This window comes from Alosa sapidissima, chromosome 22 (assembly GCF_018492685.1).
Source record: "Alosa sapidissima isolate fAloSap1 chromosome 22, fAloSap1.pri, whole genome shotgun sequence".
NCBI classification, from domain to species: domain Eukaryota; kingdom Metazoa; phylum Chordata; class Actinopteri; order Clupeiformes; family Clupeidae; genus Alosa; species Alosa sapidissima.
The window spans coordinates 18,738,166-18,766,120 of NC_055978.1; the positions used below are offsets into that span (position 1 = coordinate 18,738,166).

The following is a 27,955-nucleotide window of genomic DNA, read 5'->3' on the forward strand; positions in this document are numbered from 1 at the left end:
GAGGAGCTGGAGAAGAAGAGAGAAAAATGGAAGAATACAGAGGATACAGAGAAGAGAAAAAAGAAACATGACTCATTGTATCTGACGGTTGTTCAATGAAATATATACGAAACGATTTTGAAATGTGCACCTTTCCACAACAGAGGCATATAATTATGCTTAGGAAAGAGGGAGAGGCAGTGAAAGATACAGACAAAAAGTGAAAGAGAGTGAGAAAGAGGAACAAGACCAGAGGGAGAGAGGGGAGACGTTGTGTGTTGAACTGAGCGCAGAAGAACCTATCATTACCAGATGTCACAGTATGCGGGATGGCCAGCACATGCACTCCCTCGTCATTGACTTAAGCCTCTGGTCTCTCTTTCGACTTTGCTCTTGCCTCTCTCTCCAACACTATTCATTCTGCCCTCCTTTTTTGCCTAATTCACTCACTCCTCCTCCTCCTTCCAACTCACTGCTTTTTGGAATGAGGGAGGGAGCGAGGGAAGAGGGGTGTGTGTGTGTGTGTGTGTGTGTGTGTGTGTGTGTGTGTGTGTGTGTGTGTGTGTGTGTGTGGGGTGGGGGGTTACCAATTGTGTCACTTAAGGGGGAGACTTGGTTACGCACCCCTCCCTCCCTCTCACTCTCTCAGTCATTGTCCCTCCTTCCTTCCCTCCCTCCCTCTGTCTCTCCTCCACTCTCTCTCTTTCTCTCTCTCTCACACACACACACACACGCTCATACACATACGCACATACACACACGGTCCCTTCCTCCTCCTCCTCCTCCTCCTCCTGCTGAAGCAGAGCACACCTGCTTGCTCTTGGCTAGTCGCGTCCTCCTCGCTGCAATTGACTCCCTCGGCCTTCAGAGCGCCTCGTCGTGTCCCGAACACCCTCTGGATTTTTTGGTTGGGGGGGAGAGCCTGTCTTTGTACGCCTCACTTCCAATCTCTCCAGTGCCTCTTCTGTCTGCACAGAGCACAGGTAATCAAGTCATCTTATCTTTCCTTTAGAGGAGATTAGTGAGGCATTTGGTGAGGCTGTGGCTGAAGTTTTTTTTTTTTGGGGGGGGGGGGGGTGGGGGGGGGTTAGGAGAATAAGTGGTTAAAGGGGTTTCACAGGCAGCGAGAACAAGACTGTTGTTAACTTACCACAGAGAAGAGAGTGTGTTTGGCATGTTTGGGCAGAAAGTGAATGTGAGGTGTGTGTGTGTGTGTGTGTGTGTGTGTGTGTGTGTGTGTGTGTGTGTGTGTGTGTGTGTTTGGGGGGAGAGTGTGTGGTGCATGTACATGATGTATGTATGAGAATGGAGAGTGTGTAATGAGTGTATGGTGTGTGTGTGTGTGTGTGAGAAAGAGAGAGGGAGAGGGAGAGAGAGAGAGGCAGATTTGCAACTCTGCTGTCAGGCTGTGGCAACAGGGCTGGAAAGAGTCACTGTAGTGGCTGACTGTGGCTACGAGATTTGAATGAGTTTTGCATTGCATTGGGGGATTGCTAGTCTGTTAAATCCATTGTGTCTGTGAGTGTGTGAGTGCATGTGCGTGTGTGTGTGTGTGTGTGTGTGTGTGTATGTGTGTGTGTGTGTGTGTGTGTGTGTGTGTGTGTGTGTACAAGTCTTTAGAGAGTGAGTGTGTGTGTATATGAGAGAGGTTGACATTACAAGTGTGTTTGGACATGTTGTCCTTCTGTTTTATCTCCTCTGCACTGCTTGCTATTTATTAGACTGTGGTGCAAAATAGGACCAAGCTGTTACTGATGTAACTTCAACTCAGCCTGCAACATTCTTTGGTTTTATGGAAGTGCCTGTGTTTCAGTGCAGTTGTGAAAGTGTAGAAATGTTTATTTGTGTGTGTGTGTGTGTGTGTGTGTGTGTGTGTACAGTATGTATGTATGTATGTATGTATGTATGTATGTATGTATGTATATATGTATTTATGTATGTGTGTGTGTGTGTGTGTGTGTGTGTGTGTGTGTGTGTGTGTGTGTGTGTGTTGTGTGTGTGTCTGATGTGTGTGCATGAATGTGTGCTTGCAGGTGTTAGCCTTTGCCAGGAGTGTAAGTAGACTTGGCAGTATGATGAAAGAGCACAGCACTAATCTCTCTTTCTCTCTCAGAGGTAGTGCCACACTACATGTTGAAGTGGGTGCCAACAAGACCAGGGGGGTGTGGCATGGGTGCTGATGCTGAGTCTAACTCAGTAACTCTGGGTCTATTGTGTGTGTGTGTGTGTGTGAGAGAGAGAGAGAGAGAGAGAGAGAGAGAGAGAAAGAGTCTTTGTGTGCAGGAGAGAGAGGGAGAGAGATTGTGCATGCGTGTACATTTGTACATGCATGCAAGTGTGTGCACATCTGTACATCTGTCCATGTTTTGTGTGCATGCATGTCTGTGTGTGTGTGTGTGTGGATGCATGTGTGGCAGTTTGATATAGCCCTGGTATCACAGGGCCAATCCCATTTTTCATCTTACCCCTTTACCTACCCACCTATCCAATTTTTTATTCTTACCCCTTCACCTACCCAATGAAACAAAGTGGCAAAGCATGAAAATACGCGTTGGAGTTTTCTAGAAGGTTAAACTTGACCAAGCCATAATAATAAAGGCTTTTTAACTTTTTCAATAGAGAGTGCCTTGGAGTTTTTTGATTCAAGGCATGAAAATAATTCCCTTAAGAAATAAGACACCACAGTAGTCGCAGCGTCATCAAAAGGTAACGCCCCTTTTTAGGGGTTGGGGCGGGGGGGGACAGGCAGCTTTGATTCAATAGAAATCATTGTAGTTCAAGCCTTAAAATTCTTAAATTGTTAGGCAAACATGAATAAAAGACACAAGCTTTGGTTAAAACTAGGGTTACCTGTGTATCAGTAGGGCTACGTTTAGCCAAAAGCTATAGCCTTTAGCTAAAGCTTTTAGCTAAAGCTTTAGCTTTAGTCCTAACTTTATATCCTAACATCACCTGCACTCAAGCTACACCTTTATTCGCCTCACACCTCTCTTACAATGTCCATACGATTGTATTTTGAAGAAGTAAGGTCGGATAGTTTGCTATGGTACCCCTTAAGATGTAGTTAACATTAGCTAGTTATTGCTAACAAGCTAACGGTCAATGAGGCTAACACTATGTTAGCCACAGCTCATTGTGTTATTAATATCAGAGTAATTGGAGGCAAATTTCGTAACGTTCACATTTCAGAAATTGGTCAGTTTAATAAACGTAATTTGTATGACATTGCTATGCTTGTAAACCATTTTAATCCTCTGTGAATATGACATTAAGTGTTAACAGCAAAGACGTTTTGTTGTAGGCTATACCGCTATACGAGTTACACAATCTATATCTAATCTATATGTATATCTTACACAATGAGGTAGACAAGCTGGACATTCTTCTGTAGACTATTCTGTAAGTGCTGTATGAACTTGTATGCATGATGTTTTTATACCATTTGTGTGTTGATTGTGTGATCTGTTTTAAGGTTTATACAATGTGATATTGACATATTTGCACCAGCGAAAGAGAATTGGAATAACCCCACCACTAAACTGAAAGCGCAAACTGGACGGGTAGGACAAAGACAGAGGGTGAAGGGGTTAAAAGGGGGTTGGACCTTAATCACAGTAGGGGACTGGTAATATATTATAGTGACTGCATTTGCAGGGAAGAAGCACAAACAGAAGGGTTAAAGAAGGGGGAGTGGGTAGTGCCAATGACTGCAACATGCTGTTTTCTTACCTTTCTTCCCTCTAACGTTACAAGTCCTGTTTTTTTTTGCTGTCTGTCTCTCTGTCTTCTCTGTCTCATTTTCTTCTCTGTGTTCGACTGTGTTAGGCAGAGTCACTCCAAAAGAGGAATGATAACAACGGCAAGGCATATAGGAAATTAAACAAAACACGCTAGTCATTTGTAATGACTGTGGCTCTGACTGTGGGCCATGTACTTCACTCTGCGAGCCAAAACAGGGAAAACAGAAAAGGGAATGCATTGTGAAGACTGCCGATTAAACTCTGGGTGGGGAGGGAGACGGATAGAGGGGAGTTTGGAGAGCAGAGAAGGAAAACTTTACAGCCCCTCAGCCCCTCAGTACAGTATTTGAAACCAGGTCGGCTTGCCAGCGCCCTGTTTCAAAATCGCTCTCGGGCAACGTGTCATGCACGGGCTGCTTTTGTGCCCATCCGACGAGCAGGGATCATCCTCTGCATCCCTCGAGTTAGGAGTGAGGGGGTGCGGCGGGGTGGGATGGGGATGAGGGGGGTTTCCTTTGAAGTACAAGCATGAGTACCTGGTACCACATGCCCATTAATCCAGTTAATGATGCCGCTTCCTGTGTGTGTATGCGTGTGTGTGTGTGTGTGTGTGTGTATCAAACGGACAGATCTGACCAAAGACTTCCCGGCAGGCAGGCAAGCCGCAAAAACATACCGACTAACTGAGAACATTCCCAGTGTTTCATTCCCAGGAGCGAGAAGGGAGAAGGGGAGGGATGGTGGAGCTGGGAGTCAGAAACTGCACACATGGCTTGACTAGAAGGACACAAGTCCATCAAATGGATATAAGTCCACTATTGATGTGTACGTGTTGAGATGTTGAATAACAACTCTCTTAGGTGGGGCATCGTTTGTTTGTTGGATGGGAGATAGCATGCAGTTCAATGATGGGGGTGTGACCATCAACTGTCATTAGTTGCTATGAAAAGCGTATGTTTTGGCTCACATATGGTCACGCCAAAATATTGATTCAGTTAAACAGTATGTGTGAAGTGACACAGAGACAGCGAGAGAGCCAGACAATATGTCTGTGTCTTGGTGTGTGTGTGTGTGTGTGTGTGTGTGTGTGTGTGTGTGTGTGTGTGTGTGTGTGTGCACATCTATCCAACTCAGTTGGTCTCTGATCAATACCAGAGCTGGGAGAAAGAAAAAATGGAAGATTGAAATATCACGGACATTTTGCATTCTGGCTAAATTCAGATAATGCAGTTGTGGCTTCGGATTCGCCATGAAAGAGTGCACACATGTGGTTTCGCTCTTCACAGCTCCAACAAAGAATTTATCCAGGGGGAATGTTGCAATCTGTGCGGCCAAACTATTATTTTTAAATGACAAATGTGGGTACGTTTGGACTGACCCGAAAAGCTGAGTGGTTTATGTTTGGACTGAGTCACTCCAAACAGTGCATGAGAGAGAGAGTTAGAAAAAGAGAGATTTGAGAGAGAGAGAGAGAGAGAGAGAAAGAGAGAGAGAGAGAAAAAGAGAGATTTGAGAGAGAGAGAGAGAGAGAGAGAGAGATTCTTGTTTTGGAATAATATTTACTGTTTTGTCTTGTGCATCCCCTTCAGCACTTCACAAGGGTAAATATGTGTTTTTGTCATGCCACTAAAACGTGTCTGAATTTAAGAAAGAGTGAGAGAGAGAGAGAAAGAAAGAAAGAGAGAGATGAAAGAAAGAAGGATAAAGACAGTGGAAGAGAGGGATATCGTACTAAGTTTATTAGTCTATTGTTGTAAACAACAACAACAAAGCATCTAAACACTATATTAATAAAGGAACTTTAAATTGAATTGAATTGAATTAAATTGAATTGGAATGAACCAAATTGAAATGAATTGGAATGAACCAAATTGAAATGAATTGAATTTAGAGGGAGCTAGACTGAGAGAAGGAGCGTGAGAGAGAAGGAGAGAGTGAGTGGAGAGTGAAAGAGAGTGGGCTTGTCTAATTGTTCCCTGGCGGCTCTCCAGACGGCTGAGAGAGGGATGGAGGGAGGGAGAGAGGGAGAGAGAGAGGGAGGAAGGAAGGGAGGGCGAGTGGTCTGGAAGTGTTTTGACCGCAGGAGGGTTGGTGGTGCAAACTTATTCTCAGGGCCATGGCCCCCGAAGCCCAGCTCAGAAGCCTGATTACTCACCAGCAGCACAACTCTCACCAGCAGTCCCCTTGTTTCTCTCTGCCCCCTCCCTCTCTCTTTCTGTATCTGTCTTTCAGTCTGTCACTATCTATCAATCTAATAATCTATCCCTCATTCTCTCTCTTCCTCACTTTCTCCCTCTGTCTTTCTTTCTCTCTCTCTCTGCTGCTTCATGTCTTACTCCCTCATTCTATCTGCGTGTTCTCTCTCTCTCTCTCTCTCTCTCTCTCTCTCTCTCTCTCTCTCTATCTTCCCCTTCTCTCAGTAAGCAAATGGAGAAGTGTGCCCTCTCCTAGAAAGCTGTGTGGTGTGAGTCTTGGCTCCAACAGGCTGAGGCCGGCGTTTGACTGGCAGGTCATTTCGGGAGCCGACAGACTTACGATGTCCCCCACATCTAGCGAGTGTGGAGGAAATTGGAGAGGCTGTCACAGGCAATATTTATTTTGGGTGCCACTGGAGTGAGAGGAAGAAGAAATAGTAGAAAAAGGAAGGAGAAGATGTAGAAGAAGAAGAAGAAGAAGAAGAAGAAGAAGAAGAAGAAGAAGTCAAGGGGTACAGGAGGTAGTAAACCTCCAGACCGACTCGGTGTGCGCATCTGTGCGGAGTTGTGGGGTGACGCGTGTTTTAAATGTCCCAGAGCCTTGTAAATACCTCCCACTGATTCATTACTGACAGACCCTCTGGAGGCACTGACCCTGGAGGGGTGAAGGAGAGAGGAAAGAAGAGGAGGAGGAGAGAGAGAGAGAGAGAGAGAGAGAGAGAGAGAGTCCCAAGGTTGTGGAAGACAAAAGAAAAACGGATCGTCACGGCACGGATCCTGAAGGGGAGAAAGGAGAAAGAGAGAGGGTATAGAGGATGAGAGAGAGAGAGAGAGAGAGAGAGAGAGAGAGAGAGAGAGAGAGAGAGAGAGAGAGAGACAGAGACAGAAGACAGGTTGGGGAAAACAGGCCCTGAGGAGAGGGGGTGAGGAAGAAGAGAGTGAATAAGAAGATCTTGTCCTGGAGAGATTGAAAAAGGCACAGAGCAGGAAAATATATGGAAGGTGATGGCCCCCACCATTAAAAAGTAGAGGAGAGAGAAGAGTAAAAGAAGAGTGAAGTGGAGAGAAAAGTGAGAGAAGAAGGAGAGAAAGGAAGGAGGGCTGATGGTGGGATGAAGTAGACCCAGATGGACGGATAGAGATCCCCTCCAGCATCAAGTTGTGAAATGGATGAAAGGATACAAGGAATGGGGAGGAGGAAAGGATGAGACGTCTTTCTAGAATAGAGAGAAAAGAAGTGAAGGATACATAGGATGAAACAACAGAGAAAAAGAGAATAGAACAGAGAAATAAAATATGGAATAGATGTTCCACAGCATTGTCTATCAGGACCTTTCACATGTATGGTTATATATGCTGCTGAGAGAGAGAGAGATGGCAAACATGACCAGTGATTAGAGGCTTGCTAATAATGAAAGACATTAAAATGAATTGAACTTCTGTCATCAAATACCTTTATATTCTTCGGGCTGTGTTTATGCAACGCTTGTCAACATAAAAGCACTGTGTAAAGTGGTTATAGTTAATATTCTGGATTTCCATTTATAATCCTAGATACAAAAAGAAATACATATAAGTATATCAGTTACAAAAAATACTGGCACAACCCATATTAAGTGAGTAGTTGGGGGAAGGTGAGCTCTTCTGTTGCCGCTTGGCTCTGTCCACTCTATAACTTCTGTTAACGAGTAAAAGTTTTAAATCATCTCTGGACATTTTAACAGGTTAGTGGTTAAAGAGGAGTATAGAATTACTATGGATGGAGAGTCTGAGAGAGAGAGAAAGAGAGAGAGAGAAAGAGAGAGAGAGAGAGAGTCTCTGAATCATAGGTCAAACAGCATCTTTGGGTTAAGAGGGGGATAGAAACGAGGTGAAGAAAGAAAGAGAGGGATGGATAGGTGAAGGAAAAGAGTAAGGGATATTGTGTGTGTTTGTGTATGTGTGTGTATGTGTGTGTGTGTGTGTTTGTGTGTGTGTGTGTGTGTGTGTGTGTGTGTGTGTGTGTGTGTTGATGTGGTAAGCACAGGAAGTGATGACCTCTGTCTAACAGCGGAGACATATCAGACCAGCTTTGACAAAACCCAGAGAAGCCGGCAATTGGGGCAGAGGTGGTGTGTGTGTGTGTGTGTGTGTGTGTGTGTTTTGCTTGGGGGGGGGGGCAGGAGAGAGGGGAGAGATGGAGTGAGAGCTCCCTTTCACTCAAAGCTAGAGATCAGTGTGATTCATTGCACATCTCTCTGACATATGTGAAGATTCTCTTTAGCTACCTTCACTGAGTTGTCATATGGTACTGATCATAGACAGACTGACTCAGGCAGATTCATATGCACGGGCATGCAAACACACACAGACATGCACACACATGTACACACAAACACACACACAGGGGCACATGCACAAATACACATATCTCCTTCTATCACACTCATACTGTAAAACCATACTTATTATATCACTCTAACCTTCTTACAAAGACAAACACGCACACACACACGCACACACAGACACACACACACACACACACACACACACACACACACACACACACACACACACACACACACACACACCTGGCTTTCATTTCCCAAGCCCGTCCCTGACCTGGCAGTCGAACTGAACCAGCTTGTGTTTGACATCAGGAACCCCTGGTGACCTGGCAGGCTGGGCAGCAGCTTTCTCCAGTGGGGATGGAAACCATTAAAGAGGCCAAATCAAAGAGCCAAAATGGCTGCCTCTCCTCCAGCCCCAGTGACCTGGCTGGCCAAGTAACATCTCTCATCAGCAAGAATGAAACCCATTCAAGAGGGCTACATGGCCATGTCCATTAGATGCGGTCCTGCTAATCAACAAATGCTCATTGTTTTCCAAAAAAGATTAATTAATCCCCCTCTTTTCTCTTTGAGGGCTGACAAACATGAAGCTTTCACTGAGGAGAACAAATGATGTCGCTCTGAATTTTCCTTTGAATGAGGATATCTCTCATACATTGTAGCGATGCTCAAGTCTATTTCTTCTGATGGGTTGATACAAAACAATGCACAAAGAATAGCAGAGAAGTTTGATACACAAACGCAGAGAAAAGATGTGACTCATTGTAGGCTCATGCCAATAGACTTGGCTCACCCTACCAAACAGTCTCTCCAACACTTGCGTACTCACTCATGCACAGTCCTTCAGATGGGCTATTGTGAGGACCGCAACGAGATTGAAAGCCCCCTTGCAAAGCATTGGCAACATAATTAATTAAATCAACATTGTTTTATGATTCAGAACTTAGCAATCTGTGTCATTTACAGTAATACTCCAATGAAATCAAATCAAATGAAACACTGATCCATGGATTTCCATGGAAATGTACTGTAACTCCTCTCCAAAAACCTAATGCCATTACTAAAATGTTGTGCTATCGGGGGGAAAAAAATCCAAGATTGCCTGTTGTCTATAAAACATTTCATTACCAATTGTTGTTTTTAGTGCATTGAGCTCTCCAAACAAAACCTGCTTTGTAATCATAACCCATCAAGGCTGTGAAATCTCTGACACTTGCCCACACAGCAGACAGCTCAGGAAGCCAAATCATCACATCATGCAGTGAGCTCACGTCAACAACCTCAGATTAGCACTCCAAACCACTTCCACAGGGTCCAGATGATGTCATGTCAGCCAACGCTGAAGGCAAACAAAGATCTGGCAGGAGAAGAGAGAAAAATAAGGCATTTGAGGGCAAGAGAGAGAAACAGTAGGACATAAAAGCAAGACTGAGTAACACCTTCAAAGATAGCTACAGGTTTAACAGAAAACATTAAGATGAAGTCAAAAGTCATACACATACATTGGACCTTTTTTTTTTTCTTTTTTCTCCCTTTCTCGATTTTCTCTTTAATCAGAGTTCATCAAGCCTCAATCTGAAACCTACGCTAAGTCTGTGTCTGGACCCTGCTTGTGTCTGTGGTTTAGGCTTAATGATAACAACAGTGAGATCCGGTCAAACAATTTATTCGTTTCCGATTGGCCAAGAGACAGTCCATGACTCATAGGACATCTTCACATAGCCCCACTCAGATTCTTCACCACTAGTAATTACTCTGCTTTAAACCTCCAGGAGGACAAGGACCCCCCTGCCTCTGCTGGTTTGCCCCAAAGAGAGAGAGGGCGTCCTCTCTAGAGATGCATGGGGACCGTCTGCCCCCAGCATACCTGTCCACACAGGACTAATTAGTGGAAGGTCATTTAGTGTGTGCCACAAACACACACACACACACACACACACACACACGCACACATACACATACAAATGAGAGAGAGAGAGAGAGAAGCATGAGAGAGAGGGAGAGAGAAAGAGAGAGAGAGAGAGAGAGAGAGAGAGAGAGAGAGAGAGAGTCTCTTCCGCTCTGAGCTGTCATTTCAGAATTCTTTGGGAATGTGTTTTTTAAATAAAATTCTTAAGTTATTTCAACTCAGAATAAGATTGCAAACATTTCACTCAAATGCAAAACAGATTCCAAGAACATATGCTTTGTGCATAAAGACAGGACCCCAAAGGAAGCTTTCCCTTGCGCTGCATTTCCCTATGTATGTGTGTGTATGGCTCTTTGTGTGTGTGTGTGTACTGTATGTATGTGTGTGTGTGTGAGAGCATGGCTCTGTGTGTGTGTGTGAGTATGACTCTGTGTGTGTGTGTGTGTGTGTCTATGTTTGTGAATGTGGTAAGTGTGTGTGTCTGTGTGTGTGTGTGTGTGTGTGTGTGTGTGTGTGTGTGTGTGTGTGTGTGTGTGTGTGTGTGTGTGTGTGTGTGTCTGTGTCTGTGTGTAAGTATAAGTATAAATATACTCTTTTGATCCCGTAAGGGAAATTTGGTCTCATTTATCCCAATCCGTGAATTAGTGAAGGTGAGGTGAAGCACACACTAATCCCGGCGCAGTAAGCTGCCCGCATCAACAGCGGCGCTCGGGGAGCAGTCAGGGGTTAGGTGCCTTGCTCAAGGGCACTTTAGTCGTGCCTACTGGTCGGGGTTCGAACCGTGTGTTAGTACATGTGTTGGAGCATCTGATTCATAAACAGGGGTCAGAGGCGACGAGTAAAACATTGTGAAAGTTATTTCCTGTTTGCTCAGGCTGCTGTCTCACACCAGCTGTGACACTGAAGAATAACACAGTGTTGCTCACATTCTCTCTTTCTCACACACACACACACATACACAAACAAACAGACACACACACACACACACACACACACACACACACACACACACACACACACACACACACACACACACACACACACATACTGGGGGGCCTGACTTGTCCTTCTGGAAATACAACTGCTATCTGCTGTCTATGGGGACACAGACTAACACAAGCTGATCCAGATATCTTTCTAGCATGAGGAACTTTCCAGTGGCTCTTAGACCTAGCTCTTCCTCTGTGCAGCCAGTGATGGTGCGACAGTCTGTCGTGGCGAACAGCTGCGGTAGCAGGAATGTTTTCTCAGGATGTCGAAAAGGCCCTCTGTCGGTTTGGGAACTGAAACAAATGATTAGGTGGGACGGCCGAGTTCATGGACGTGTGGCCGGCCATCGGCAGAGTGGTAATTCACTACCAGAGCACTGTAACTGTCACTGCCAACTGTCTGGTAATTACACGCTACCCTGATGGAGAGAGGGAGAGAGAGAGAGACAGTGTGTGTGTGTGTAAGAGAGAGATGGTGTAGAGTAAAGCCAGAGTGTTAAGGAGAGACAGAAAGAGAGAGAGAGAGAGAATATGGGCGACAGAGTTTATGTGAAAGAAAAAGAGATGGAGAGAGACAGAGAGAGAGACAGAGAGAAAGAGAAGATGAAAGGGTAAGAGAGGGAGAGACAGATGAATAGAAGTAAAGATAGACATGGGATAGACAGGGATTGAAAGATTGACAGAGAGCTTGAAAGACTAAGCGAGCAAGAGAAATGATGTTTTCAGTGAACTCACAGACCTTGTGTGACCCAAGAAATTGGACTAGACTGTGAGAGTCATCTACCCAGCAATCTATCTGTCTCTCCAAGAGCCACTGGACACACCCCGCTCCTAGTTTTGCCAGCATGTGTTAGCACATGATTTTGTGTGTGTGTGTGTGTGTGTGTGTGTGTGTGTGTGTGTGTGTGTGTGTGTGTGTGTGTGTGTGTGTGTGTGGCCTTTGGTTTACTGCCTCACTGACTCAGAATCCACATTCAGCTGTAGTTGTATGTGCTCTGACTGCACAGAATGACATGTGAGGTATCGGCTACCTGTAAACACTGGCATCCTCATCCAATGTGGCTGAACAACGGCAATGACACATGCCAGTCTTATGAGACATATATGGTATAACAACCAAAAAAATCAAAGCCAGACACATTGAAAGAATAAAGACACACACCCACAATACATGTTACTTAGAGTAACATAGAGTTACATGGAGTTTTTAGCTGAACAAAGGGAACAAAGTTGATGTAAAAACAGTAAACAAATTAACATTCATATGTAGCACATTAGTAGTTTGACTACTGCTGCAGGCAGAGTGACGGTATTTGAGGCAGTGTTCATTCCAACATTATGACAGCATGGAAGAGAACATTATTCTGGGCTTTGTGAGTAACTTTCAATGTTGAGAGTTTTCTTTGTTACTTGGGTAAACGCACAAGCCTGGAATGCAGACTCATTCACAAAGTGAATAGAGTCTGGTGACTCACGATTGGGATTAGTTTCCAACACTTGCATCAGGTACGACGGGTACTAACTTTGAAATCATTGGTCCAGCCTTACCAATCACATTGATCAGAGATTCCTGACATTACTTCCTACTTTGCCTAAACTTTACAAACTGACAATAAACAGCATCAACAGTCAGCAAACAATATATGTGGGTCTACATTTGATGTAAATACATTTCTGCATTTCCCCAACTGCTTTTTTTATGTTTGCATGTGTCGCTGCTACTGTTTATCACAATATGTTTCAGTTTTGTCTCCCGTTGCTGATTAGCCTGACATTTTTCGTGTTTGAGGGAAAAGGTTATGAACTACTGTATGGTGTTCCAGACGGTTGGGCGGGGCGAGGCTATAAATGCAGCTGTGCTTTCCATGTGCCACTATAACCTCCTGACCTCTCTGACCTTTGACCCCTTTGACCTCCCCCCTAGGCTTGTGAGCTGCACCATGAGGTCAGCCTGTCTCTCCCTGCTCCTGGTGTCGGCGTGCTGGGCCCTGCCCTTCCGCCAGACCGGCTTTATGGACTTTATGATGGAGGACGAGCCCGGCTCCGGAGTACCGGACAACACTGACAGAAGTGCCCCTGCCGGCCCTGTTGGCCGCGTCCCCGGGCCCGGATCCATGCCCCCACAGCCGGTCTGCCCCTTCAGATGCCAGTGCCACTTGAGGGTGGTGCAGTGCTCTGACTTAGGTACGTGTTCTTCTCATAAACGTCTGCTCTGAGTTGTTGAAGATATGATTTGCCGAATGTAATTCTCCTTTGAAGTCAGCAAACACCTTCTAGCTGTGTGTGCTGAGAGTGTGTACACTCAAAAAAAAAAAGAATGTGTACTCTGGTCGTATAAAGTCCTGATGCTATCAAAGGGAACTAAACATTGTGATTCAGACTCAGCCATAGCCAATTTCAACCAATCAGCATGCTCATGTTTCATCAGAAGGACAGAGAGGAGGGTGTCGTTTGATTGGCTGTTGAGTTTAAAGTCCGTCTACACACACGGCCGGCTATGCAGCGGCGATTTATGGCAGGTGGCAAAATCGCATCGCTTTAATCGCCCCCTTTTTATATTTCAGGGCGATTTTGTTACGTCATAATAGAAAACAGCTGTCTGGTCAGTGTATCTCTACTGAATCGATGGCTGATCGCATCGCCAGTAGTGTGTGTAGTAAAGCGATTAACAGAATTCCACCATCACATTTCACTATCGCATGGCCGGCCATGTGTGACAGCCTTAAATCTCAACAGCCTTGTATTAGAATCACAGACTTACCTTTAAAGGCCTGCTGGTGTAAGGCCATAATGAAAACTCGTGGAAAACCTTTAATTTGATGCCAGGAGTTATTGAAGGGAGAGGTCTGAAATCAATGTATTGGTTTTGCATGTACAGTTTGATGAGCCCTTTACTTCATATCTCTCACACAATCCATGACAGATCCAATCCACATGTTACATGTAACTGAAAAGTGAACGAGATAGGTTAGCGCAATATAAAAAGAGAGAACATTGCTGTGGCAAATTGGACTCCATCTTTATCAAATCCTGTTATTTCACCAGGGCCTGGTAGAGCCATTTGCTAATGTTTCAAGGGCCTTGCTGTTTAAACAGTACTAGCTGTTTATGAGCATGTGAAGCCACACAGTTTAGTGAACAGACATGAACGAATAGTGGGGGGAAATTGTTAGGCTGCGTTCAAGCCAAGGAAATTTGCTACATAGATTTAGGTTTTATGTTACTGATGTACAGTATATTTTATTCATGTTACTAATGGAAAAACCTAAGCACTAATTTTATTAGACTTTATAAAGTACTCATTGAAACATAAGGTGCCTCATTCCACAGAATATTCGGTTTGATGTAAATTCAATTGTACAAATGTATGTTTTTCGCTTTCCTGACTAAAGGGAAAAAGACAAATTTGAGAGTGGTGGAATATCTATTTTCTAGAGTTGAATATATTTAGCTTTAATATCACCTGAGAGTATCTATTCAGTCTGCTAGAGTAATCTTATAAGCCAATGTTGCCAATGCTAGCTTGTGTCTGCTGCCCTAATTCCACCAACTAGCGTGGTCTCAATAGTGTGGTTACCTCATCTTGTCCGCACTTCAAAAGAGAGAAAATGCATTCACAAATAATTTGTTCCTTAAATAGCTTTAAACATGTATTATTGTCAAAAGGTTAGGTCAGGGAGTGGAGAGTGTCTCTTCAGCTGGCCACAAAGAGCCAATGTGTTTGATCTGCCCTCCCTTAAATAAAGAGAGGGCTATTAAATAAAAGGATGTCCGTGTTTCTAGACCACTAGAAATACTCAGTGCATGCTAAGAGACTGCGTCACTTCTGAATTGATGTGCCACTTGCCATCAGGCTACAGGCTAACTCCCTTAAATGCTTCCCCAGATGAGAGTTTTGGGTGGGTGAAGAGCTTGGGAAACTTCCCCCCCCCCCCTATTTTTCTTTTCAATTGAGGCTCTCTTCAGAAGGTTGGCCTGCCTCTTTGTTTGTGGTGAAAAATAGTTCTTTTGTCAGGAATTACACAATACTTGGTTTCCATGTAATTAGGTAGATTGGCCTCAGCTACTTTAATTGTTGAGAGATTATCCTGTTTATTTTCCACAGGCTTTGGACTGTTTTTACTCCACAAGAAAAGTGTGGTTTCGTGGTGTGCTGTGCTGTGTATGAAGTGAGGGAAAAAAGAGGAAGAGAGAGAGAGAGAGAGAGAGAAAGGGGGATATGAAAAGATACTGACCATCTGTAAGGCAGAAGATTGAAAAAGACAGGGTATAGAAAAGATGTATGGCAGACGTATAGACTATACTTATGAGGGCATATCAACTTTCATGTGCACATGCACACACAGAGACAGACAACACACACACACACACACACACACACACAGACACAAACACAAACACACACAAACACACACACACACACACACACACACACACACACACACACACACACACACACACACACGCACACACACACCACACACACACACACACACACACACACACACACACCACACACACACACACAAAACTCAAAGATGTCCACACACACTGAGACTGATGTGATGTTCAGTTTAGGAAGGGCTGGTTCCATTAGCTCACAGGCCTGGGCCAGTGAGACCTTTCCCAGGAGTGAGTGAGCGAGGCCTGGACTCCCATCTCCGGAGTCGGCCTCTCTGGCCCACAGCCTGGAGCCTGCATCTGCTCCGCAGATCCTCTGGCAAGCCCACATACTGTGCTTGACAGAGGATACGAGGGGGTGAGAGGAGAAAATAGGAGGAGGAAGGGGGGGGGGTGGAGAGAGGGAGGGTAGAGGAGAAGAGGAGGGAGGAGAGGAAGACAGAGATGAGGAGAACGGGAGGGAGGGAAGGGGGGAAGGAGGGAGGAGAGAAGCTGTGGGTGAATCTCACCTTCGAACAAAATGGAAAGCCAGGTTCCTTAAAGAATGCTATGGCCAGAGTGGAAGATGAATGCATTTCCAATGTATGGCTCTGGTTAAGGCCTTTCACAGATGGGGAGGTGGGGCTGGGGTCAAGGGACCTACATTTGAACTGACTCACTGAGAGATTGTATGTGAATGACACAAGGTAAGAGAGAGAGAGAGAGAGAGAGAGAGAGAGAGAGAGAGAGAGAGAGAGAGAGAGAGAGAGAGAGAGAGAGAGAGAGAGAGAGAGAGAGCCATTAAGAGTATGACGTGTGATTAAAACCTAGTGTTGACAGGTGCCACAGTTCAAAAATAGGCCCCCTGATGTTCGTTAAATTGAACAGGATCATTACTAGATAATTTGGCACAATCAAAGAATTGTGTGTGTGTGTGTGTGTGTGTGTGTGTGTGTGTGTGTGTGTGTGTGTGTGTGTGTGTGTATGTGTGTGTGCATACCCTGGTAATGTAAAACTGACTGAAACTCTGAAGTGCGAATCCCTCCACAGGACAGGTAATGGCATAATCAGACCTCATTAGATTTGTGAACATCCAGGAAAAGCGCTGAGCCCAAGGCCTGGGGCCGGACCAATAACATGGCTTGGGTCTGGACCAATCACACGGCTGATGGTCTGGGTCCAGACCAATCGCACTGCTGATGGCCGGGGTCCAGACCATTCACACGGCTGATGGTCGGGCAATTTCCTTTTATTGGAAGTGATTAAAAGTGATGACATAAAAGCCTTACAATTAGCAGGTCAAATGCAGTGTCCCACGTTTCCCTTTTGGCCAAACCAAACACGAGAGTGGTATTGTACCATATTCCACACATCCTGTTGAAGCTGTCCGTTTGTCAATTTTAAGGACTAATAAACGGCGAGAGTAATGAGGTGAAAAAAGAAAAGGAGTGATCGCTTGACTTCTAAGTCCACTTCTATTTCTGTTTCTGGCGAGTTTCCTGTGATTTAGAGAGAATGACTGAAGTGAGACTAAACAGCGGTGGAGTTAGACGTGTCCTAGTTTTTAATGCCCTGTCCCCATGTCCAAACGTACACACAGACACATCCGTCACCATGTTTAGAAACCGAGTCAGCCTTTGTTAACATCGGTGTGTGTGTGTGTGTGTGTGTGTGTGTGTGTGTGTGTGTGTGTGAGAGAGAGAGAGAGTGAGAGAGTTTACGGGAATGGCAGATGAAAGAAAGGTTTTGAGACTAAGTGTTTAAGAGAGGGGAGAGCATGAGGAAAGAATGAGTGGACACAAGGGAGAGAGAGGGAGAGATGGAGGGAGAGAGAGAGGGAGGGAGGGAGAGAGAGAGCGGGAGGGAGAGAGAGAGGGAGAAGTGTTCATTAATTGTGGATAATGTTGTGGTAGTCAGACAGGAATTCCCAACGTAATCACAAAACCTTATGCTGTGTTTATGGGAGTGCTGTTTCTACACTGACGTCGTTTTGGAAATTTACTCACAATTCTTTACTTTGAATTAACAAACATAAATTGTGCAGTATTTAAATGAATATTGTGTTCATGGCTAAATAATGCTAGCTAATTGGAACATATGCATGATACCTTTATTTACGACTTAATAAGTAATTAATTAGCTAATAGTGAATTGCTTGGTTTATGTTTCCTTTAATATGTTAACAAACTAATAGTCATCCAGTCGTCCCTATTCATGTTCATGTTTATTAAACCACAGTGTAGCAGTTTTATAGCCCCCATCATCACCAATAATAACTAGGCCCAGCATGAGTTCCACTGGCAGGTATGCCAGTTTTTCACTTTCTCCTGCTATCCTTCACATTAATTTCAAGCACCATTTATAGGCTGGACCCAAACAGTCATAAAACATTACATCTGGTCCAAACCAGTCAGTTGTCCGGTATGTACAGCAAGACTTAAAGAGACATACACCTTTTCTTTCTTTCTTTATTTGTTTTTAATGGTATATTTTGGGGCATTTTCTAGCCTCAATAAGACAAGACAGTGAGGAGAAGTCAGAAAATGATTTGAAGAGAGAGATGGGGAGAGGGTTAGGAAATGACAGAATTATACTCGAACCTGGGTCCCCGCCTGAGCACTAACTCGTTTAGGGTATGAAACGCTGCTGCTGCAAGCTGCACTGTGGCTCTCCCATATCTTGTTTTAAGACCTTCAGTCACCCAGCCAGCTGTCCCCAATACAACACACATCTCTGAGTGCACAGAGGACACACACACTCCATATTTCGGTCAGCGGTCCGGACACATTCCATGGGCCATGCCTCGATGACCTTGCTTGGCACTGGTCAATTGGAGTGCCACGCTGCGCTACTGTAGGTCAGCGGAGGCTGTACTGTATATTATGGGTCAGCAGTGTAAACAACCTTTGGCCTGGTTCAACCAGTGCCATGCCGAGACTAGAGACCTTGCTCTTGCTCCTGGCCTGGGTCCTCCCTGGACGTGGCGTGGCCTGGTCTGATCTGGTCTGGCACGGTCTGCTGCTGTGGGCCTGTCATTAGCATGTGGCTCTGAGGGAAGACTTTTATTGTGGACTGGACACAGAGGGCCATGCACATCCAGCCTGCACGGCGGTGGATATGTTGGAAGTCATATGTCAACTTGTATCTGTGTATGTCTATGTATCTATGTGTAGCATAATATGGTAGTGTGTGAATGTGCGTGTGTGTGTGTGTGTATGTGTGTGTGCGTGTGTGTGTGTGTGTGTGTGTGTATGTGTGTGTGTGTGTGTATGTGTGTGTGTGTGTGTATGTATGTGTGTGTGTGTGGGGGGGATACTATGCTCACAGAAAAGAAACATTGAATTCCCCAGCATACTGTACAGTCTGTAGCTGCAGTGCCAATTGGAGTGATGCATCCTGCAAAAAAAAAATGACAATCATGTATAGATGTGATTATCTTCTGTCTAGTCCTCTTTTCTCATTTATCTGCAACAGCGTTTTAAAACTACTCTCTGCAACGTTTTTCATGACTACTGCATTTAATTTGCAGATGTATGACTTGTGCATGGGTACATACCGTATTGTGTACATTAAACTATGTTACAGTAAATTCAATTAAATTACTTCAGAATTAGCTTTTAAGCACTGTCATGTGAAGGGAAGGGAGTGAAATGTAATGAATGTGTGTTATAATGCTGATAATGCAGTACATGGCAATGCCTTATGGCTTCCTGCCTTTCTTTAGTTTGTGTGGCTTTGCTCTCATGAAATGTCTGTTTTTGTTCAGGCCTGAAGAACGTTCCAGAGCAAATCTCTGCAGACACCACCCTGCTGGATCTGCAGAACAATAAGATCACTGAGATCCGTGAGAATGACTTAAAGGGACTTAAGGCCCTCCAGGTAAGAGCCCTATGGAGACACATTTATGGTATTTAGCAGTTTTATCCAAAGTGACTCACAACACACATACATGCATATGGAAATACTCACATGCACATATGTATACAAATACATATGCATCTATGTACATGCATACTCTACTGGACCTACATGGTCTACTGTATATACATATACACATATATACTGTACATACATAGTCCTTCATGCCTGTACATACATAGTCCTTCATGGATGCAGGTCTCTTTAATCAATAATTAGTTATTCCAAACTTTACTCTTTTTTGCAATCTCATACTCACTAGAACACCAGCCAACAACTCAAAGCATTCGAACACTCCCACAAGTTGCCTGTGGGTTTGTGTGTGTGAGTTTGGGTTTCTGCGTGTGTGTGTGTGTGTGTGTGTGTGTGTGTGTGTGTGTGTGTGTGTGTGTGTGTGTGTGTGTGTGTATGTGTGTGTGTGTGTGTGTTTGTGTGTGTGTATGTGTGTGTGTGTGTGTGTGTGTGTTTGTGTGTGTGTGTGTGTTTGTGTGTGTGTATGTGTGTGTTCCCCTTGATGCCAGATTTGGATTCCTTTTCTGCGTCCCTCCCAGTGTTAATCTCAGGAATGTAGACCCTCGCTCTCCACAGGTGCTGGGAAAACAGCTCTCTGGATTGGAGCACTTCAACATTCACACACACACACACACACACACACACACACACACACACACACACACACACACACACACACACAAGATTATCTTGGATGATCATCCAATATTGTGAAGTATAACAAACTTTGGGCCCAAGCAGAGGCCAGGTAACGGGGAACCAATGTCCCTCCAGGGGACTAAAACATTCCTCAGATTTCGGACCTCTGGAGTCGCACCATAAGAGATCCTGTTGGGTTTTAGGTCACATACTCCCTCCATACAAACACACACACAATAGACAAACTTACACAAGCAAACACACACATACTTACACAGACAGTACATGCAAATACACACCCACACCCATATAAACATGCACAAACACACACACACACACACACACACACACACACACACACACACACACACACACACACACACACAGAGAGAGAGAGAGAGAGAGAGAGAGAGAGAGAGAGAAAGAGAAAGAGTCTGCACACACCACTTAATCTGTGGGAACATGGACACTGTGAGAACAATGGGAAGCCCCGGCTCTGATTAATTTATTTTACTCAGTCCAGTAATAAAATCACCCATTTTAATACTGGAAAGCACCATGTTGTTTAATGTGGCTTGTTCACTGGCCTGGGATTGCTTTTGTATCCAAGTGCCCCTGGCTAGGTTTTCGCGAGACATTAAGCTCAAAGTGTTGGGAGAGAGAGAGAGGTCATAAATATGAAGTCACACGGAGAGAATTAGAACACGCACAAGGAATAAAGATCCAGTTCAGGCTCGTCTACAGTCGTGACTCCACGAAACACACCAGGGCCTTTCAATACAATTTGGCCAGGGCTCACAAAACTACCAAGGAAGTGCAGGGCTACAAAGTGATTCACTTGCATCAAAGGATAGACAATAACTTGTCAATAACTTGAAGTGTCTTGCCGCTAGCCACCACATGTAAAGAGGCAGCAACACTTTACGGGGTGTACATATCTGAATGACACTTAATGACAGTCTTCTTTATATTCATGACAGGTGTCATGTCATAGTTATGACAGTGCCATGTAAGTCTAATGCACACCCCTCAAATAAAGTGTTACCAAAAAGTCTTAATTTTGTATGCATTTCCCATCACAGACTCTGATCCTGGTGAACAACCAAATCACCACCATCCACGCCAAGGCTCTGATCCCGCTGGGCAAGCTGCAGAGGCTCTACCTGTCCAAGAACATGCTGAAGGACATGCCGGCCAACATGCCCAAGAGCCTGCAGGAGCTGCGCATCCATGAGAATGAGATCAGCAAGATCAAGAAGGCCTCCTTCCAGGGCATGGCCAACATGATAGTCATGGGTATGTCACAACAGTAGAACAGGAACTTGTACAGTTAAGACTCAATTTCGTTTTAGCACAATGGTTAGTGGGGATGTTCTATGGGGTGGACTGCTGGCTGCTATACCAGTACAACACATATTCAGTTGTGTTCCTTATATACAAATATGATCCTTTATGGATGAAACAATATGACAGACATCTAATATGGATGAATGTAAGAGAGTTGAGTTGTAATGTGGACAGTCATAAGACATAGAGACCATATATGGACAATCATAAGGAAATAAATGCTATATGGAGAGTCATGAGCAAAGAGATCTAATGCAGATGACCATGAGGGAATGGATCTTACTGTATATGGGCGACAAATGTGAGGTTTAGTCACACAGAGAGGTTGGAATAAGAGAGGGGATCATGCAGTTTTCCTACACATCTGGAGCAGCTGGAAGAGGCAGGTTTGTGGGGGAACAGAAGGCAGTGGGCCAGAAAATTGTGTTATTTGGAAAAGATGTACAGTACGTATGAGATGGCAGAGGTGGACTGTTGGAGTGCACATGTGTAATGGAATATATGTGTATTTGTTATTAAGCTATAGTGAATCCAATAAGCAGATGCTAATATATTTATAAAGTATGCTGCAAAAAAAAAAAAAAAACAGCAATAGATAAGTGCTGTTTAAAACGTGAGTTTTTGAAACATAACAATTACAGCATTAGGTCAGTCTACCATTGAGGTACCACAAATGAAAAGTCTTGACTACGATGTCTTGCTACTGAGTAACTGCAGACAACATGTGTGGTCATTAGAGATGTAAAAAAATAGAGCTGAGTCATGGCATTAAATAGGTCGGTACTGACCCAGTAGCTAAAGTCCTATAGGTGAGAGTAAGAGATTTAAGTTTAATTCTAAATCAGATTTATTTAACAGTGTGTGTGTGAGTGTGTGTGTGTGTGTATGTGTGTGCGCGTGTGATACAGAGAGAACACAGGAAGCACTTTGTTTGTGTGTGAGGGTTCGTGGGCGTAAATAACTTTAGTGATGTGGGTATGAGTGTGCTCATTCCATTGGCTCTCTGTACTTTGTGCTCACACATCCTGTGGGATCATGGGGTCATAGACTCCTTGTGCAGAGAGTGCTTCGCAGTGGGGATGGTAGTCAGCTGTTGTATCTTAACGTCTTAAACTATTCATCTACACTAGATGTTTTTGTTCCTGGTCTATCTCATTTATGCTAGGGGAGCGCAGCAGGGCTACTATGTATCTGACATTAAAATAATCTATAGCAAGATAAACATGAAGAAGGACATAGACAGGCCTAAACCAGTAATGCCTCTCAATACATTTTTACTAAAAAGAATAAAATATGGTTTAAATTAATTCTTATTCTAGTTATACTTTAAATAAACCCTCATTTTTTTCTACAGCTGCACTTTAATACATAATTAATTGTGTTACATCTGTTAACACTTATTAAGTTTAAGTTTGAATTATTAATATGTTATACATAAACCTTAATACATTTGGGATGGCTTGCAATTATGTACCAGCCTAAAAATAACAACTGCTATGTTCTCACATCCTTTTAAACATTTTATACGCTTTCTCCTCTCATCACAGAGTGAAGGAACATAGCATAGCTGCATGTCTGTTTCTTATAACTACTGTGAAATGAACTTAGACATTTGGATTTGATTTGTCTACTTTCAGAGCTTGGCTCCAACCCCTTGTCCGCCTCTGGAATCGAGGCAGGAGCGTTCTCCGACCTGAAGAGGGTCTCCTACATCCGCATCTCTGACACCGATCTCAGTGCCATCCCTAAAGGTACACACACTCACCTGACCATCACCTCAGCTCAGCCTCATGCATAATACACAGAGAGGCCATGTGATTTGTAGTACTGACCACAAGCCTGACACCAAAGCAGCACAAAAAAGAACCATGCCTTGCAATCAAAAATAAAAGTAATGACAGTCAAAACCAGCAATGATGTATATGGTACAGATGTATGTACAATACACTCTAAGTAGTGATGCAGATGTACTGTACAATGCACTCTAAGTAGTGATGCAGATGTACTGTACAATGCACTCTAAGTAGTGATGCAGATGTACAATATGTACAATGCACTCTAAGTAGTGATGCAGATGTACTGTACAATGCACTCTTTAGAAATTAAGTAGATTTACATAGAATACAGTTGGTGCTTGTTACTGTGCTCTGCATTATTGATGTTTTATTTGACTTTATTCCTCTGTGGATCCCCAGGTCTCCCTGCCTCCCTGTCAGAGCTCCACCTTGACGGAAACAAGATCACCAAGGTTCAGGCAGAGAGCCTGAAGGGCCTCAAGCACCTGGCTAAGTAAATATGACTCCTGACTGAAATATGCTGTTCCACCCCCCCCCTCATTACCACACAAACCTTAAACAATCTGCCTTAAGCAGAGACTGTCTTCCACACAATGTCATTTTCACTTGTGGAAAACTGACATTTAAGGATAAGGAAGTGTAGGGAACAGATCTGGCAACATCCCCTGTCTGGTCAACATCATGGACCTATTAAGCAGATTGCCTAATCGTGGTCAGTAGGAGGCCTGGTCTTCTGATGAAGGATGTTATCTGCCCCTTGTGGGATGGGCAGAGGAAGGTAGCCCTCTCATCTCCAGAGCTCTGACTCGCGTCTGAAAACATTCCACAGCTGACTTACGATGCCAAAAGGGCAAGACCCTCGTCGTCGGGATATCGTCAGCTTACACCTTAAACCCATCCGCCCATCCGCATTTCATCCCATTTACACTCGATCTGTGTCTGCACAAAACAGACGGAAGAAGGAGAGTTGAAAAGAAAGAGAGAGAGAAGAGAAGGAAGAAAAAAGAGATGCATGGGGCAATCGTGAACTCTGTGACTCTCTCTCCCACCACAAGCTAGATTCAGATTGCCTGCCAAAGACTCTCACACCTATGACCCTAGGGGTTAGCTCCAATCATAGCTGAACCAAAACCACACTAAAGAGAAAATAATATACCCTGTTCACTAATCACATTGCTTATGCTGGAGCGCAATTAGGATATATGCCAACATGTAGGATTTGTTCATGGTAAATTCTCAGTGTTTTGACACACAATGGGACGTCAGGATGATAAATGCATGGCAAACAGAGGACTAAACAAATCCTCCACTGCAGAGGATTCTGCTCAAATTCAAAACATGTTTTCAGATAAGATAGCAACAAGTGAGGGTCCTTTCCAGTGAGATTAATGATAATAAATAATTTAAAAAAAAGAAAAATCTCGGTGTGATACAGTATTATGGCAACTATGATTATGATTTCATAGAGCTCAGTTGGTGTTCATATGAAGGTGATTAAGATTGCAGGTGACGAGCCAGCTGAAAAGTGCTGAAAATCAAATGGGAATAAACTGAATGACCTCATGCTTGAATTTATTCTGGAATACATGAAATGAAAAGTGTTTGTAATAGTTTCCAATATCCATTCCCTGTGAGTTTTAGGGGTGGAGGAACACCATTCCTTCTTCTTCTTCAAAAAAAAAGACAGACCTTGGCAACGTTACTCAGTCGTGTGTTTGAACTCATTCACATTCCCTTTTTGAACCGAAACTTCAACTACAAATTTGTGCATTTTCATTACTCTTGCTTGTCCTCTTTTCTACCACCAACACAAGAGTATATATTAACCTACACAGGTCCTCATCACAGGCATAGTTTAGTGCCAGTGTACTCCTGTGCATTTTTTAAAAGTGTTTATTTTTTGCCGCTTTTTGCATTTATTTGGATTAGACCGTGACAGGCGGAATCACACCCAGGTCCCTGTGGCTATTTGGAGTCAGATGTGGTTGCGATGCTGCCAGTTGTTCCACAGCTCGCCCCCTCCTACATGCTTCTTGAAGTGCTGTAATTGTCAACTTCAAAATGTTTTTTGAATAGTGTTGTGTTTATTGGGCGACTCTGTCGCTGATGATTCATGCTGTGCTCTGATTGGCCTTTGTACGTTGTTTATCCTCTCTTTTCTGATCGTGTGGACAGGCTTGGCCTGAGCTACAACCAGATCAGCGTGGTGGAGAACGGCACTCTTGTCAATGTGCCTCACCTGCGTGAGCTTCACCTGGACAACAATGCCCTGACCAGCGTGCCACCTGGTCTCCCTGAGCACAAATACATCCAGGTGAATACATACAACCATACAGTACCTGGGATTTCTTCCCATAAACATGGTGTCAAACTGTATTTTATAGCCGAACACCTTACTAAGCCTTAAGGTCACGAGTCAAATTAAATCAGGTGAAATTAATGGAAAAATACCACATAGCAAAAATGACAAATAGTTTTATAAATGTAGTTAATGATAATATTTCATGAAACCACAGAGGTATATTTCAAATTGCAGTAGTGACAAGACCTTACAGTACAATGTTTAAGCAGAAAAGATTAAGACCCTGTCCAGTCTTTCAATCAATATTTAGGGATCTAACCTGAAGGCAGTTCACTTCATACCTGTCAATCCTTTTCTGGGTTTCTCACGTATTTTAACTTTTTTCCCACTGTGTTCCCGCTTTATTATTTTCCAGTAAAAAAAATACTGTATTTGACAACTCTCATAACATTAGCCCTACCACTGGACCTGTCCGTCTCTGTAGCCTACTGTAGTCCTGTTGCTACCCCCTTGCCCTTCCAGCGAAACTAAGCAAAAGTCACGTTAGACCGAGCTCCACCCCACATTTAGTTAGTGTAGCAGTTTTGTAGTCTGTATTCTTCCTGTTGGCAGAGGGATAGTAACAGAATTTGTCCTGTATTTTGGGTGAGAAACCTGGGACATCTCCCTTATTTTCAATGCTCAATGTTGACAGCTATGGTTCACTTAGCGTCCAAACTAATATCAAATGCCATTCCTACACTCTTTCTGCTAACCTGCTTTACTTCTGTGGCGACCTTCACAGGTGATCTATCTCCATAACAACAAGATTGCTGCCGTGGGAACGGAAGACTTCTGCCCTCCGGGCTACAACACCAAGAAGGCCATGTACTCTGGCATTAGCCTCTTTAGCAACCCTGTGCCCTACTGGGAGGTCCAGCCAATCACCTTCCGCTGCGTCTTCGACCGTTCCGCCATTCAATTGGGCAACTACAGGAAGAAGTAGTCGAGCAGCCAATGAGGGCTGGCTCTTTGTGGGCCCCAAACATTTGTTTGTTTGTTTGTATGTTTGTTTTTGGCCCACAAGCATCTCAAGCACATAAGTCCATCATCCCTTCCCCATTCCACCGACTCAGTGCACAGTCTATGTGAATGAAAGAAAGACAAAAAAGCCACAGAAAATATTCTTTATGAGATAGCAACATATCATCTCAGTTCATAGTGAAGGTATCATATATCCATAAAAAAAAACTCGTCTTATAGGACACATCAATACAACACAGACAGGTTTATACTCACTAACATACTGCATTACGAGCACTAATTCAGTTGTTCTAAAGGTGTACTTCCCCCCATTTCTGACGCTGAAAGTGTGCAAAGACTTCAGTGAGATCCTATGACCACTTTAAGTCCCATGTAGTTAAGACAGCACTACAGAGGCACTAAAGTTTAAAGATAATAAAATTGAGATTTTATTCTTCAATTTTTCTTCTTTTTAATTCTAAACAACAAAAAATAATTGGCCCTTTTGTTAAAGATTCTGCTGGACCTAAGCCATAGTGTGACTCAGTCCTTCAGGCCAGCTGGCCTGCTGCGCGGGCAGCGAAGGGTTAACTACCCATCTGGAAATAACGTTAACAAGAGCCGGTGTACTAGAGAATGTACTAGAATAACGTTACCTGTGTAGTGCTACAGTTAAGAGTATACCGATAGGATATTGTAGATCTCATTTTTGTTTTGTTTTGATATTTTTCATATTGCAGACAACACACACGTTGCGATATCCTCTCGCTCTTGCTCGACAGTTTTGTCTGTATGTTTGTTTGTGCTGTTATGGGGTTTGTCTCACTGTCTGTTAGTTGTTCTTTCCATCATGTCTGACACTCTGGATCCACATCTGACACTGCCATGTAACACAGGGTTAGACAGCACAATCGTTCTGAACGTACGGTAACTCCAAATAGAATAAACCTTTTTTTCCAACATCACGGAAGACATTCCCAAAAACCTATACGCATGATTTAGTATTTTTTTCACCTTTGCAACCTCTTAAAAGACAGATTATGGTTTTATTGATGACGTGTTAAAAATGAGAGTGTATTGCTTTCTTCTTTCTTTCTTCTTTCTTTTCATTGGTTTGGTTTCACTCAGTTACAGTATATATTTTTTTCTTTCATAAAGTCTGAAGAAGTTTGGAGGGATGTCACAGGCAGTCGTGCCTTTCACCCTCATGCTAGTGTGAATGTCTCATGTATAGTTGCTGTATATAAATGCTGTATAAAAACCTTCTTCAATGCTTAAAGGCACAAGCACTTACGGTAGTTCAGACTTAATATATCGGTAATAAAGGTGATCCTTTTTCCTTGTGTTTGTTTGAGCAAGGGCTCCAGCATAGGTGTCCTAAAACAACAACAAAAAAATAAATAAAGAGTCAAATTAA

The 27,955-nt window shown here is 43.6% G+C and overlaps 1 protein-coding gene across 1 annotated transcript; it reads left to right on the top strand.

Moving 5' to 3' along the window:
* Positions 1–701: 701 nt before the first annotated feature.
* dcn (decorin) lies at positions 702–27,955 on the top strand. The gene is made up of 8 exons (XM_042078873.1): positions 702–962; positions 13,067–13,326; positions 19,289–19,401; positions 21,174–21,387; positions 23,076–23,189; positions 23,634–23,727; positions 25,410–25,548; positions 26,321–27,955. Exons 2-8 carry the CDS (start codon positions 13,083–13,085, stop codon positions 26,519–26,521), a joined length of 1,119 nt encoding a protein of 372 aa, XP_041934807.1. The 5' UTR covers positions 702–962; positions 13,067–13,082; the 3' UTR covers positions 26,522–27,955.